Source organism: Canis lupus, chromosome 13, assembly GCF_048164855.1.
Source record: "Canis lupus baileyi chromosome 13, mCanLup2.hap1, whole genome shotgun sequence".
Taxonomy (NCBI): domain Eukaryota; kingdom Metazoa; phylum Chordata; class Mammalia; order Carnivora; family Canidae; genus Canis; species Canis lupus.
Window position 1 is genome coordinate 46,510,790 of NC_132850.1, and position 15,844 is coordinate 46,526,633.

At 37.3% G+C, this 15,844-nt stretch overlaps 1 protein-coding gene and 1 long non-coding RNA gene across 7 annotated transcripts in view; one reads left to right on the forward strand and one right to left on the reverse strand.

Annotated features, from left to right (window-relative positions):
* The window catches only part of TTC29 (tetratricopeptide repeat domain 29), a 244,607-nt gene that overhangs the window by 129,828 nt on the left and 98,935 nt on the right, over positions 1 to 15,844 (reverse strand). Inside the window, exon 9 of one of the 5 annotated variants that reach the window (XM_072773532.1) lies at positions 3,325 to 3,778. The exons of the other annotated variants lie outside the window; for them this stretch is intronic. Within the exon in view, the coding sequence (XP_072629633.1) occupies positions 3,479 to 3,778 (300 nt within the window). The 3' untranslated portion in view covers positions 3,325 to 3,478. Of the gene's footprint in view, positions 1 to 3,324; positions 3,779 to 15,844 lie in introns of those variants that run through there. 5 annotated transcript variants of the gene reach the window in all.
* LOC140603048 (uncharacterized) lies at positions 7,560 to 15,029 on the forward strand. Of its 2 annotated transcripts, none has more exons than XR_012006096.1 (3): positions 7,560 to 7,938; positions 13,058 to 13,123; positions 14,447 to 15,029. It is a non-coding gene; the product is annotated as an uncharacterized lncRNA (long non-coding RNA). The 2 variants fall into 2 exon arrangements; XR_012006095.1 differs by having other exon boundaries at positions 14,579 to 15,029.

Here is a 15,844-nt window from a genome sequence, read left to right on the forward strand (position 1 = left end):
AGAATAGCTGATAGCAAGGAGAGCTGAATCTGCAATGTTTTGGGTTCATAATAAATAGCAGTTGCTATCAATGCAATGATCAGGTCTCTTCAAAAAAAGCAAATTTTTCTTTTACCACTTAAAATTTTTAAGAATTTGATGAAAGTTCAAGGCTATCCTTAAATTATGTAAACTGAATTAGAATTGCTAGTTTATCTCTCATATACTACAAGTTTATATTGTATTTTCAAAGGCTATAAAGATAGAAATAAATCTCAAGAAAATTCTAAGAATCTCCTTTTACCTAAAACTCTCTCTCTAGATGTCCAATATACAGAGGACTCTCAAACCCCAAAATAATGAAATAGAATTACACTTGCAGTTAAAAATAAAAATTTTCTGAATAGTAAGTTGGAACCTATTACCTGAAACTGCCATTTCTAAATTGGTCATTAGAGTTTTGCAGTATGTTTATGAGAGACATATTTGTGAAGAATTTCAATTCTAATTCTCAATTATTTTCTATACTATAAATCAGAAAGCATAACCATATTTATCCTATACAACTCAATCATAGTGTGAGTTTTATTTACAGCTCCTTAAAAAGAAATTTTCCCTACCCTTAAGTTCTTGCTAGGAAAACTCATTGGAGACTTTGTTTTATATTTTGCTAGAAGGCCCTTAACCAAGGGCAGTCCAATAATCTATCAGGTGGCCTGACATAAAAAGTTCTATTTGGTGGGAGACTATAGTGATTAGTAAGTTCTATCATGCTGTCTTAGGAAATTCAAACCCATTGAGCAGTTGGTAATGGCTGAGTGAGGAGGTACTTCAAGATAAATGAACATCAAGAGAGTGATTGAGTTAGGTCAATAAAGTGAATCCAACTGACCGCTGCTGCTGAGGGGATAATAAGAAAACTCAGCTCCTCGTCTTCTAGGGATCCTCTAGTTCCCAAGAATCTGTCAGTCCATGAGACCCAACCGTCCCCTGACCCTAGGTATCCATGGGGTGATTCCTCTCATTACCATAGGAATCTCTACAAGTTCTTCCCTTACTTGAGGTAAACTGAATGAATCTCTTTCTTATACCTAAAGAATGAAACAGAAGTATTGAGAGATAAAAGGGCTCTCTAGAGCTAAAGTGGCAAGTAAATAACTTCAAGGCTTTTCCCCCACCAAGTTTCCCAGTGAAAGATAGTACAGGATAATTATTTCCATGGCAGTTGGCCAGCAAAAACAGGTTCTTTTCTTTTTTTTTTTTTTTTTAAAAAAAAAAACAGGTTCTATAAAACATGATGAGAGATTTCATTTTCAGCAAAGATTTTGAATGAAAAAAAAGTTTGTGTATTTTTTTAAACTAGGAAATTCTCAAACTCCACTTGGTTATGTTTATATGAGGATGAAAAGTGATTGTGACAAATGATTCCATTATACCTATGATAACATTACCAGTAATTTCAGTTGTCTGTTATTTATGGAGACTAAAGATGGTGGTGGCAAACTGAATCAAATGAAGTACCAGGCAAATCTAATTTGACCAAACATGTATTGTCACTCACTTTGCCAGTGCAAAGATGTCAACATTTATGTCTTGCTGGAATGTGTGGGATTCTGGGAGCCTCTCTGCAGCCATACAGACCTTTCACTATCAGGAATGAGCCCACTGCTGTCCACCTCCACCATCCTTTTGCCTGCATTGCTCTTTCTTATTTCACATTTGACTCTTCCAGTCCCTGCGCACACATAGACCATTTCCTCATGCTAGTCCAGCACTCACCACAGGATCATATGTATCTGCTTATTAATATTGGTCTCTCTACTATTAGATCGTAAGTGCCATGAGGACAGGAACCATATCTGTTTTGCTTTCCTTTATATCCCGAGCTCCTAGTTTTATGTTAATGCTGAATATTGTTAGATGAATACAATAGAGCCCTTGGAAGGGTCTGGTAGTGAAGTACTTGCAAAAAAATCACTATGGATATAATGAGCTGTTGTATTATAGAATACTCTTATAATTGTATTATATTAATAATGTATTTATAATGAGATGTTCTCTTTATAATAACATTACATATAATTAATTGGCTTAAAGAAAAATAAGCTCTTATATAAATTAAGTATAAAATTAATATATATTAAATATAATACACATTATAGTTTATATATTAATTATAACACACATTATAGTTTATATATTAATTATATTACATTATGTTATATATGTTTTGCATTTTATCTCATTCAATAAAGAAAAAAGATATGACACTTCGTAACTATGGTAAATGGAAAGTGTGGGAAGTTTTTTAGCCAGTCCAAGAAATCAAGTATCAGCTGGCAGGCCAAATTCCTAAAAGAGGACTTGAATGACTTTTCAAAATGACATAAGAACACCCTACTAAATGTGTGCTTGTTTCATTTAATCATATTCCCAAATGACTAAGTTTCCCCATGATGAGCCCTTTATGCTCAGTAAGGACAAACAGATCCAAGGCTGAAATTGTTAGAGTAGTCATGGTATCTTGAGGAAATAATTCTTCCTATCTGTGGAAGGAGGATAAACATTTTCTCTCTTTCTTATAATCTAGGCTGATGACAACCAAATGTGATTTCTATCTTCATAGGCAACGACCTAAGACAGACAGGCAAGCAGTGAAAAGTCACTAGCTCGCTGACAAACCAAGTTCTTCAGCTTCCCCTGAAGTGGTGACATACCAACTTTCTTCCATTTGAGCACTTTGAACATAATGGTTTCTGGCTCCACAGGAAAGAATCCAAGTGTGTTCTATATTAGTGTTCTATATTACCTAGGAGGTTTTAATAAACACTAACACTGTGAAAATTTCTACATTTCTGCATGAATCAATTCCCACTAGGAGATTTGTCTTTCCCCCTGGAGGTAGAGCCATCATCTATTCATAATCCCTCTTACTAGATTTCTCCCTCATTTAAGGCAGGATTCAATAACATTTCGTTCTGGTTCCCCCTTCTCAGAAATCCATGAAAGCCTTGAAAAACATTCTCAGCATATTCTCTCTGTACAATCTCATATCCTTTTCACCACCAGCCACTACGCTGGTAAACTCGGTAAACCCTAATTTAGACCCACGGTGTAATGCTTTCAGATCAAGCTGGGTGAACACGTTTCTTTAAAACAAAACATGGGAGGAAAGCCTTCCTCTGAATATTCGCACACAGAGGAAGCTTCATCTATTACCCTTCCGCCGTGATGGAAGAGGCAAGAAAACAATTTATGAGTCATTTCCATTCTGACAGATGCGACCATGACTGGAAATGCGATGCCTGCCAAGAGCTTTTATCAAGTAGGTTATAACAACTAGTAATAAGTGTAAATAATAAATGGCTGGAATCTTAGGGGAAACAGTGGCAATACGAAACGATTTTTGGTCCTTCTGATGGGGCACTGCCACTCTTGGAATTCCCCGCCTTCCCAGTAGAGTTTTGGCCTGACAATAAACAACAGTTTAGTACTTTATCTAATCCCAGCCAGGAGGTGAGTTCAACAGCAAGCTTTTGCAGATGTTCACATCCAATAATCTATCCATAATTGATGAAACAGGGAGGTCAGATGTAATGGCTGCTACTATTCCAGCAACAAATAAATGGTTATTGACAAAACAAGCCAGTGTGGCGCAGAGCGCGGAGCAGTGACAGGCGTGCGGCCGTGCTGGGCAGAGGCGGGGAGGGCTCCTGGATTCCTCAGCCAGCCGTGTGGCAGGCGGGCCACACTGACACATAAGCAGATGGAGGTGACTTGGAAAGGAAAAGGGAGGTTGCTGGAAAGAAAAAAAAAAAAAAGATGAAGACAGGCAGAGGCAGAAGAGAAAATGATGAGCGAGCCCTGGGCAAGGCTGGGGACCCGGGTGAGTACAAATGTGCGAACAGTTCAGAAATGCCTTTGAATGTGTGCACTGTGATCCAGATGTCTGGTTGCTTTTATCACCAGTGTGTCTTCACTCATAGAGCTGGCTGTCAAACTGTGCAGCCTGGGTGACTCTAACACCAAAGCGCATGCACGGGACCCTCTGGTGCCCAGCCCCTCCCTCCTGCCGAAGGACATTCATCGATATTCCATTTAACACTGCAGATACTTTCTTTTCCCCATGTAAAAAAAAAAAATCTATAAAAATAATGTATGCAATTTTAACAATATTTTCAGATAAGTCAAAGATGTGAAATTCTGAAGCTAGAAAATTTCTCAAGACTGGGACTAATCCTGAAATACATACTGGTTAAAATCAGATTTACTGCAGAGGAATGTGAGTTAAAGGCAAAGTTTTCTTTAATAATAAAAAACAAACACTGCACTCCATTCACCTCAACCTAGGCAAAGAGTATAATAAATGCATTAATCGAGTATACTTTTATTGACTGAATAAAATTCAAGATATTTAAACATAAATAAATAGCCGAAACCCCACACTTCTCTTCCAGTGCTAAAAAAAATAATGTTTTTACACAGTTTACTATGTAATATTGTAAGATGAAGAATGGTAGAATGAAATGGTAGTTATTATTGCTATAGGTAGTCATAAAGAGGCTTGGGACACAGATGTTTTAAATATTAATATTCCTAAAATCACTTAAATCAATTTAACACTCTTTAGTGGTTTATTTAGAAGCGTGATTTATTTTCTACTTTGCAACCAATGCCTTTGATCAGCTCTGAAATAACATATGAGCTGAAAATAAAATAGCAAAACAAATTGCTGCTAGCATTCTAATAGTAAGCTTTAGGTTTTATACAATAAACTAGAAAACGACCATTATATTCGGCATTTTCAAATTATTTATCAATACTTAGAAATGGGGAATTATAGAGCCCAGAGCAACCGTGGAGATCATTTCCATAATAACTTGCTAGTTGCTCTGCGTCTGAGCCCTGCCATCCTCTATGCTGGGGTCCTCCCATTTAGCAACTTTGACCTGACAGGGCCATCTCTGTCTCTAATCTACCAGGGCAGAAACCTGGCATCACATCAGTCTGCCACAGATCATATTCTGATTTAAACTCTCTGTTAAGGCAACCGGGCTCTTTCCATATGCCTTGGCACCACCCCCTGCATGCGTCCCAGCCCCTGGAGTGGCATCCCCATATTGTTCTTCTTTCCTAATTTTCCGTCTTGGCACCTGGTTGGGTCCCTACTTACTGCGAGCTTGGAGACCTACCTTGTGGCCTCAGTATGCTCTCATCAGGAGTCTAAGTCTCAGTCCCTGTGGCTGGGTGCTTTTCACTTGCCAATGGCAATCACTACCATTTATAGAGCAAAAGCTACATACGTGTGAAGTGTTTTATATTTATGATACATTGAATCTGCACAGAGCCCCTTGAGATAAATATTAATATTCCTATTGTACAAATGAGACAAATTAAGTACAGAGAGGTTGTGTAACTTGCTCTAGTACACACAGTCCTAGGGTTGGAAAAGAAGAAAAGATTTTAACTGGGTTTATTGGGTTTCAGATCCTTCTTATTTTGTTCTTAAGCACTATGATATGCCTGCTCCTGGATAACCCTGAGCATGATTGTGGCTGACCTAGACCTTCGCTTACAGCTTACCGCGTACTGGCACCATTCCCAGAAGCTGTTCTCCACTCGCCTACAGGGGTACCCACTGCAGCCCCTGGCTGACATTCTAGATGCTAACCTCATGCTTGCCTGGTTACAGCTTTATCTATTACCAGCTGCTATATTTGCATCACAGGGACTAATCATAATAGCTAATAATTGTTAATACTGAGTATTATTCCTCTGCCTGCACGATCCTCTTTGGACTTAGAAAAAAACCCTCCTCACTCTATAGAGCCTTCCACAATACTACCCCTAATCTCTCTAATTTGGTTTCTATTCCTTTGCTTCCCTTTTGCTTCTCCTCAGCCTCATCAGCCCCAAACCTCCAGGTTTAGACTTGGTACCTTAGAGCTTTGGACTTGACCTTTTACTTCTACATGGAAGGTATTTCCATCATCTCTTGCAACTGCTGGATGTCTCTCCTCAAATGTCAACTTCTCAATGAGGTCTTCTCTGATCACGTATTGAAAATTTCCTCTACCTGCCACTTCTTGTGGGGTAGCACTCCTGAATCATTCCTTTCTACATTTTCTGTTCTCTATAGTGCTTATTATTGTCTAACATATGATCTAACTCACTTGTTTATTATGTTTCATCTTCATTGTCTTTATCTAATGGGATGGATGCTCTGTGAGGACAAAGATCTTTGTTCTGCTGTTGATATATTCCAAGCATCTAGAACAGAGCCTAACAATAGGTGCTCTAAAACTATTTGCTGGATGAATGTGTCAGAGATTATTCTTAAGACTACACACGTTAACTAGCTTAATCTTCCCGACCCTCATGAATAGACATTATTATTCTTATCCCTTTTTAAAGATGAGAAAACTGAGGCATGTAGAAATTAAAGCCAAGAGGCCAAGCTTATCAAGTGGTAAGTGATCAAGAAAGGACTTGAAGCCAGGCCATCTGATTTCAAAGATGACACACTCTTATCTGACTCTTTCTCCCACCTCAGTGCCAAGATGCTGCCTGACAATGTCACCATGCAGGCTAAGTCCCAAGTTCTAGCTCCTTTTGGTACCACCCATCTTGATGTCAATCAAGAATATAACAATGACATCCTGTAACAATGTTGTGAAGTAAAATGAACTTGATTTAACAACACGCCCAAGACCAAAGAGCTTGTGACAAAACCATAGCCAGAACCCAGAATGTCTGACTCCTAATTTGGTGGTCTTTCTTGCACTTTCAAATCCTATTCTGAAGATTCTAATGATTGCCTGAATAGTACTTCTCTATTTCCATATAATCTATTATAATGAACAATTAAAAAGTAATTTTGGCTTTGTAATCTTGTAACAAATATTAATGATTACTTACATAATATTTTAAAAGGAAAATGTTTATTTTGGCAATATCTGTGATATTATAAACATATAAAATGAACATAATAAACAGTCACTCTGCTGTAAGCTAATATAAGCTCATAGGGAAAATGAATATGTTTAATTAAATTTAGGAAAAATGTATAGTTAAATCATTTGCAGTATAATAATAAAGACCAATAAACCATTATCTTTTTACTATTCCATTGGAATTTTCATCAACAGGCTAGATTAATAAATATCATCTTCATTTTACAAAGCAGGATGCTAACAGATTTGTGTATGATCTGATAAGTCAGTGATGGCAGCAGGAGTAGCATAATCCTTGTACAAGCACAGCAAATCATACTTCTATTAGTCTGTAATATTCACCAGCATTTGTTGAGGGAGAACAGGATGGCAGACATAGTTCTAAGGACTTTTTGCATGCTAACCCATTTAATCCTTCCAACTATTCTATGACTTAGTTGCTAGTGTAATCTTCATGTTGCAGGTGAGGAAAAGGAGGCACAAGAGAGGTGAAGTAACCCACCTAATGTCACAGGATTAGTAGTGGCAGGGCCAGGCTTTTGAGTTAGGTGATGTGATTCTAGGGGCTGTGTTCTTAATCATGACATCATACTATCATAATGGTTAAGATGGTAACAGAGAGCATGGAAATTTACCAGAATGACCCTATCTCTCTCCTCCTATTTGATTTTATACAAAATTATAAACAGTCTGCCCTACCAAATATTTCAGCTGAAAATCTGACAAATAGGATTATCATCTTTCCCTTACATTTGCTGAGTTGCTAGTAGATGGCAAATTTGCATCAGTAGCAAAAAGAGATTCAGGGTTGTAGGAAAAATATGTTGAACATACTGCCTTTAAAAGAATTATATTAGTTTTTCTCCTTACAGATGTATTATCTCTAGTGATGATAGATATTTTATTGTCAACAAAACATCTAGAGAAAACAAGGCAAATTCAACTCTATGGTTAAGTCATGATCAGTGAAGAATCCATGGTACCCCATTATCTATGCCAATGGAAGGTAAGAGAGAGATGGGAAATGGAAATTCGAGGTGAGGATTCCTGACATCTTTTTCTCTAGAGAAGCCACAAAGCAGTGGGTCATACCTAGCCTGCTGCCACTTGCCACTCCTAGTTCATGTGTCCCCAAACACTGTGCCTATTCTGACCTGGCCTGGCAGCAGATGGGTTCAACTGTCATTCAGTAATAATCGCTATGGGACAAGAATAAGAAAATATTACTTACACCAACCAGTAGAATTCATTAAATGGAACAGATGAGAATGTTATTAAAAATGGATATATGTGATTTGTGATGAGACTTAACAAATGAGTTTAAAAACATCTTATTAGGGCCCCTGAGTGGCTCAGTCACTTAAGCATTCAACTCCTGATCTTGGCTCAGGTCATGATCTCAGGGTGGTGAGATGGAGCCTGTGTCAGGCTCTGTGCTCAGTGCTGAGTCTGCTTGAGATTCTCTCTCTCTCTCCTCTGCCCCTGCCCTGCTTGTGCTCTCTCTCTCAAATAAATAATTAAAAAAATAAAAATATCTTACTGATAACTCCAGCAGTTCCAGCAGCATTAGCTCCTAGGAGTGTGGCTCCAGCCTTGGTTCTGCATTTGCTAGCTTTGTGACCCTGAACAAGCCATTTAATCTAAGTCTTAGCCTTGTTCATGTGTGAAATGGGAGTAAAAGTAAATAGAAAATACTTATAAGATCTGCCTGTCAGGGTTTGTGTGAGTACTAAATGAGGTAAACCGTGTAAATAATAAGGTTAGGTAGAGTTATAGATCCATTGCATACAAAGGTACGCTAGTTGTTACTGGCCTTCGTGATGATGCTATTCTATTAGTTAGGTCTCATTTGATTTCATGGGACAGAAACCACCCCAATCTAATTTAAGCAAAATGGGAAACTAGGGGCTCAAATGCCACTAGGAATTGCACTCTCCATTTCTCATCTTCATTTCTCTCTCTGTGTTAGCCTTATTCTCTTAGCCACCACCTTCCAAGGCTCTGGAAACATCCAGGCTAACTCCTCACCAAGGAAGACTGGCTCCCATTTTATTTATTTTATTTTTAAAAAAGATCTATTTATTCATGAGGGACACAGAGAGAGGCAAAGACACAGGCAGAGGGAGAAGCAGGCTCCCTGTGGGGAGCCTGATGTGGGACTCAATCCCAGGACGCTGGGATCACACCCTGAGCCAAAGGCAGATGCTTAACCACTGAGCCACTCAGGTGGCTCCCATTTTAAAAACAAAACAAAACAAACTTATTAGATAAGCAATCTGATTGGCTGAGCTTGTTTAGAGATCCTCTCCTAGAGATTTGCTTCTTAGGGATAAGTGGTGGTGGTGAGATCTGTAACCCCAAGGTTAGAGACAAGACCATAGCCAGCAGAAAGTTGAAAGAGGGAATGGTGCAATGTTCTGGGAAGGTGAAGACAATACTTGTCCTCCAAATTGCTATTAAAAATTCTTCTGCCTAGCTGCTTCTCCCTCTGTGACTATCTCCTTTAACACTACTATCCCACCTTGCATTACTGAACAAAAAGTTTCAAATTCATCTCTGTCTCCATCCTGTCTCTGTACTTTGATCTACTCAGCCAGAATACATTGTAAAATTTCTTTCAATGTGTCCATTATGAGCTATGCCACCACCACCTGAGTTCAGGGGAGTCCTTAAATTGGTCTTCCTTTCTCTACTTTCTCTTTTCAGTTTGTCCTACACACAACTGCCTGGCTGTCTTCTAAAACACATTCCTGCCTTACTTAGGCCTTTGAGGATCTTATCCTACCACCCTGTCCTTCCAACTTCCATCCTCAGCCTCAGTCCCTCAACACCGATACTCCAGGGTGACCAGAATGCATTTTCTGCCCTCCTGGGCCTTAACTCATGCTGCTTCTTCTCCATTGAGGTGGCAGCTACCATTTATCTTGAAAGGTTCAATTCAAATGTCATCACCTCAATCTCCAAATGAGAAGAAGCTTCCCTGTTGCTTTTCTAGGTCTTGGTTCCTATTAAAAGTATGGCACAAGTATGTGTTGGGTGTCTATTTTTCCAGTGGACAATGCAGTCTTGCAGCATGGTAAGAAACTACTTGAGCATAAAGAAATTGCCCAGACGTATTATTCAACAATGTGTACCAAAGAGAAGTTTAAAACAAAGAAGGGTCCTTCATTAACACAGTTATTATCATTTCTTGCTCATATGGATTTTGACCAGATTTACTCGTGATACCAAAAACCCTAGGGCTGTATTTTTCTCCCCATTTTATTGTTTTTGCTTTCTTTTTTTAAAAAATTTTATTTATTTATGATAGTCATACACACAGAGAGAGAGAGAGAGGCAGAGACAAAGGCAGAGGGAGAAGCAGGCTCCATGCACTGGGAGCCCGATATGGGATTTGATCCCGGGTCTCCAGGATCGCGCCCTGGGCCAAAGGCAGGTGCTAAACCACTGCGCCACCCAGGGATCCCATTGTTTTTGCTTTCTAATTAATATGATCATTTTTTTATGTTATCAGATTGTCTTTAAACGCCCTTTAATACCTGTTAAGCTTTTAATAACTTTCTTTGGTGTTTTAGTTGAGACGAGCTGCTGAAATGACTGACTGGTATGATTAAGCCCATGCTGAAGGTTTTTATTATAAACAGTCTATATACAACCTACTGAAAACATTCATTAAAGTCTTTAAATTTTTAAGGGAATGGAAAGAAATAGTAGTCTACTTTTTCCTTATTACAAAATCAGTATATGTTAATTATAAAAAATTTGGGGAACACAGATCCATCATTCTCCCCAAAATAGAAAATTAAAGTCATCCATTATTCTAGCTCCCACAGATAACCACTGAAAACAATTTGGTGTTTCTAGTATCTTCCTATATACATTGTACATACAAGTTGAAGCCAAATCTTTGTATCTATTAATAACTCTACAAACAATATTATACCTAAATATTTGCATATATTAATAATAATTTCCTGCAGATGAATTCTGAAATGAGTAATCCTTGAGTCATGCAAAAAGTGTACCTTTTTCGAAAAGAACAAAGCTACCATTTATTGAATGCTTACTAAGTGCCAAACACATTACTATTTTATCTCATTTAGTCCCAACAGCAACTTTATCCTGCTTATTCTACAGGTGTGGAAAGGAAGCTTAGAAGTCAAGTGATTTGCACAGCTGTAGTCAGCAATGTCTTTGTCCATCCCATAATCTCTGCAGCAAAGGCTGCCAATGCCAGGCCCTGGAACTTCCTGTCCAGTGGCTGGTCTATGGCCAACTGGAACCTTCACTTAGTATCCCTAGAAGCTGCTCTCAACCAATGACGGATAAGAAATGAGGAATAAATGCACCAGTCCCTTTGTCCCTCTAATAGGATAGCTGATCTGTTCCTAGCTATACTGTTTCCCAGAGTGTTCTAGCAAGACTGAGCTCCATTTCCCCATAGTGGCAACACACCTTCCATGGCTTCCTTCTTTTGCCTGACTCCCCTGCTAGCAGAACCTCTCCTAAATAAAGCATCTATGTTCAAATCCATGTCTCAGAGTCTACTACTGGGGAAACTCAAATCAAAAAACATCAGGATGGTTAGTCTCATGACACAAAATGTTCACCTATTGTGGCCCATGCTTTTTGCAGAAACTTTGTGAGTTTGAAGAAAAATTTTGAAAATGTATATTTCACCAAGAACCATAAGGCACATTCCCTGCAATCAAAGGTATTCTGTAGCCAAGTTACTTTATGTTATTTGTTTTGAAACTGGTTAGCTGTTCTTCTCACAGCAGGATGCACTTTTATTCATCTGTGCATGGCCCCTCAATTGTTTTTGTTTTTTATTTTTTTATTACTTATTCTTTTTTACTCTTGTTTTTATTAAAGTTTTTCCTTCATCACTCAGTATATGTTAATTATATGTTGATTCAGTCACATGGAAAAGAAAAGATGTTTTATATCAAGAAAGAAAGTTTGTGGCCTAAATTATATAAAAACTGATTTTCTAGCCATAAAACAATTGTTTGAATTTTTTTAATACTAAGTGAGCTGTAACCTCTCCACTCTTATCCTTTTTCCTCTTATAGGCCTCTGACCATGTGTTCCTGGAGATTGTCTAAGGAGAGGGGTTGGCCTGAATTCAGCTCCTGAATTCTCACCCACCCTGGCACTCTCCATATCAGCTTTCACTTTTTTTTTTTTTAAAGATTTTATTTATCTATTCATGAGACACACACAGAGAGAAGCAGAGACATAGGCAGAGGGAGAAGCAGGCTTCCTGCAGGGAGCCCGATGTAGGACTTGATCCTGGACCCCAGGATCACGACCTGAGCCAAAGGCAGATGTTCATCCACTGAGTCACCCAGATGCCCCTATCAGTTTCCACTTGTAACCACAGTTCTTGGGGCTCACATCCTTGCCAACTTTCACCTTCAATACTACTTGACTTTTTAATTTTTTGCTTCTAAGTTGTGATTTTATGTTAAAGAAAATTAACCTTCTCCCTTGAAATACAAACAAAAGCCATTACACACATCTAAACAATCAATTCTTGATTATTCAGGAATTGAATGTTATTTTGTAGATTGGTTAGTTTCTCTGTTATCTTCCATCTCTTTCTCTATCCCTGGCCATGATCATTACCATTTAAGAAAAAAAAAAAAAAAAAAAAGAGGGTTAACAGAAGACATTCATGGGAAAAGTGGAGACAACTTTAAACAAGACCATTTTATTAGTTAACTAATTAGCTAGTTAACTAATTAGCAAATATTTTATTGAGGAGAAAGTTGAAATTGCTAGATAAAACTATTTCTTAAGTATTTGGACTGAATATTGGGAGTATGGAGTTAATGTTATTTTGAAAGTCTAGTATATGTTATTTTTATTGGGTGCTACTTATAATGAATAATTTCTAAAGTCAATATAGGTTAACTGAAGATCAAGTAATTGTCTATCCTACAGATATGTTTGAGATTACTATATATGTTTTAGATGTTGAATTATACTTCGTTTTCCTTACGAAGTTACCCCTTCCATGTCACAGAGGGAAAACTATAATTTGGCTCAATGTATAATGACTTAGACCTACACTATTGTCTAACACACCTAATCCTATAATCATCTTTGGGTTCTTGCAGGTGTGATGCCTCTTCTTTTGCGGCCACTGGATCAACGTGTGCTAACAGCTGTGCCATTGCCTCTAGGTCTGTCATACAATTAGTCTTATGATGAACTATGCAGGTTGCTTTATTGCTCCAGAGAACATTTTCATATGCTAGGCCTTGAACTTTAAAGAGTATACATACATTATGTTCCATATGTCACTGTTCAGCATAGTTGATTAGAGTACTCAATTTTTGGAGTTTAGAAGTTCATCCTCTTTAGAATGAACCAAACAATAATTATCCTTCTCTTCATTTTCTCACAAAATGAGTATCAGAAACTTTTGTACTATTTCTTAAGATGTGAATGACTGGAAACAAACATTTCAGCTTTGGAAAGAGCTACTCTAGCAGTACTCTTCTTTTATAATGAATAATGAACATCACCATGAAGTTTTGGCTAATGTGGTGTTCTGCATCTCAAGGGGATCCACAGCCAAGTTTCACATTTCAAAAACAAACAAACACTCAAACAATACATTTTATGACTCGAAAATCAGTTTTTATATTAATTGAGGGCATGAACTTTCTTTCTTGATATAAAACATTTCTTCCTTTCCATATGAGTCTATGACTAAATTTTTGCTTACAGATTTGTGTTTAAAAAAATCAGATTTTCATTTCTTTCTTGAGTATTCTGATTTTCCTATAATGCATTTGTCATTTAAATGACAAATACTATAATCTATATGACAAATACCTTAATGTATTCATCATTTAAAAAGAAGAAAAAAACACACATGCCATTTTCCTAAGCTGTAACATTGTAAAGGAATAAACCATTAGGAAAATTAAATAGGAAATTAAATAGGAAAAATGTTTAAAGAGAGTCCAACTCTCCATTAATGAGAAACTTCTTTAAAAATTCAATTTACTAGTCTGCAAACAATCTTTCCTACAAAAATTTAAATTATTACTGAAAGGTTATCTGCTTTAGTGTTTTAGGAAGGTCATGACTTTTTTTTTTTGGAAGGTCATGACTTTAAATACAAAGATAACAGTAGCAAAATTATCAGTAAAACATTTTACATTAGCATAATCTCCAAATTATTAAAACATATTTTTCATGAACTACTTAATGTGCTGTTTTCCAAGTAAGGCTCATGTTCAAATGGTATTAAATAAGATCAGATATGGAATACATGCTTCCATGCCTCAATTTATTGCTTATAAATACATACATGCTTATACATACATGCCTTAAATTATTGCTTATAAAAATTTTGAGTAATATAATTTGATACGGTTTGGAAATCTTTTTTTAATTAGAAAATACTACTATTTCCTTCTATTGGTGTTTCTAATCCTATCACTTTTCTTTTGCTTGTCAGATAATGGATATTTTGAATCTTTCTCTATTAACAGAAGGAATGGAATGAAAAGGAAGTGTGATTCGTGTACTGGTGGGGGTGCGCATAGACGGGGTACGATGCTAAACTGGAGATCTGTGTGGCAACTATTGGGGGAAATGGGAACTGTAACAGCTGCTCCTTTTAGATTCCCAAGAAGGAGACTGCCTGAGGTGGGTCATGGGACAAAAGGATAAAGCGGATGAGAACTCTGATGTAAAGCAGGAAAATGACTGCTGAGACCCCTGAGCTTACACCTGAATCACCTCAAGCTGAGTGGCGAGCCCTCTTTAGCATGCTTCAGAAGCTGGTGATGAACTACACAGTACCAGGAAGCAAACTGGCTGCAAGCAGAATTGTCTGCATGTTTTGTATAATAACCCATGGTCCTCTGGGGAAAGGAGGCCATGATTTCCTCTGTGCCAGCATCTGAGCTCTCCTCAGATACCCAGGCCATTACACAAGAACAGAAGCGTCAATTTTAGGTAATGATTTCTAATTGGCAAGTAAAGACAACTTCTATTTAATGGGCAGTGAATAGCTCTGAGCTTTAAATAAAGAAATTACCCAAATTCCTTTTTTTCCTGGATAAATCCCATTTTTTTCACTCATGGAAAAGTTATTGGCAAATTAATAGGAAAAAGTTTTCTATCCAATGTCGGTGTGTTACATTTCCATTATAAAAATAGGGGCTGGTACAAAGATGAATTTAAGAACTTTGAAATTTACATGTGATAAATTTAGTAAATTACAGTTGAAAACTAAGTGGAAAGCAGAACTTGGAGTAGATACTCAGTAAATGTTACCTACCAGAGAATCATTGCTATCATTACTCAGTGCTAATTATATCATAGCCTGTGGTAATAATAGTATCTTACATTTGAAAACTGTTTCTAGTCTAATGTGTAAACATACATTTTTTTCCATTTGATCTTCACAAAGAGAAAGTGAAGCTGCCATTGTCATCCTTATTTTATGCATGAAACTGAGCCTCCAAGAAGTTAAGTGACCAAACTAGGGTCAAGAGCTAGTATGTGGTACACAGAACTAAGTTCCAGGTCTTCAAGCCCATGTGCTAGAGTCCCGTAGGCTTTTTCCATACCATAGTTACCTCCCATATAAAGATTGTACATCAAAACCTACTGTCAGCTCAAATATTTGACCACTGAACGATTAGAGCTATTGCTATATACATTTGAACTGTATTATATAAAGGTGCTCTCTTTATCATGTAATCTATCTCCTAAATAAACTCCTACTTCAATGTCTTTGATGGAGATGTTCACCTACACATTTAACACTTTATTCTATGTTAACTATTAACTATTGGTTTAGGAATACCGAGGCCCAGAGCAATACTCCAAAATAGTGATTTTATAGATGTTTGACTGTCTAGCACTTTGGAAAATAAGTC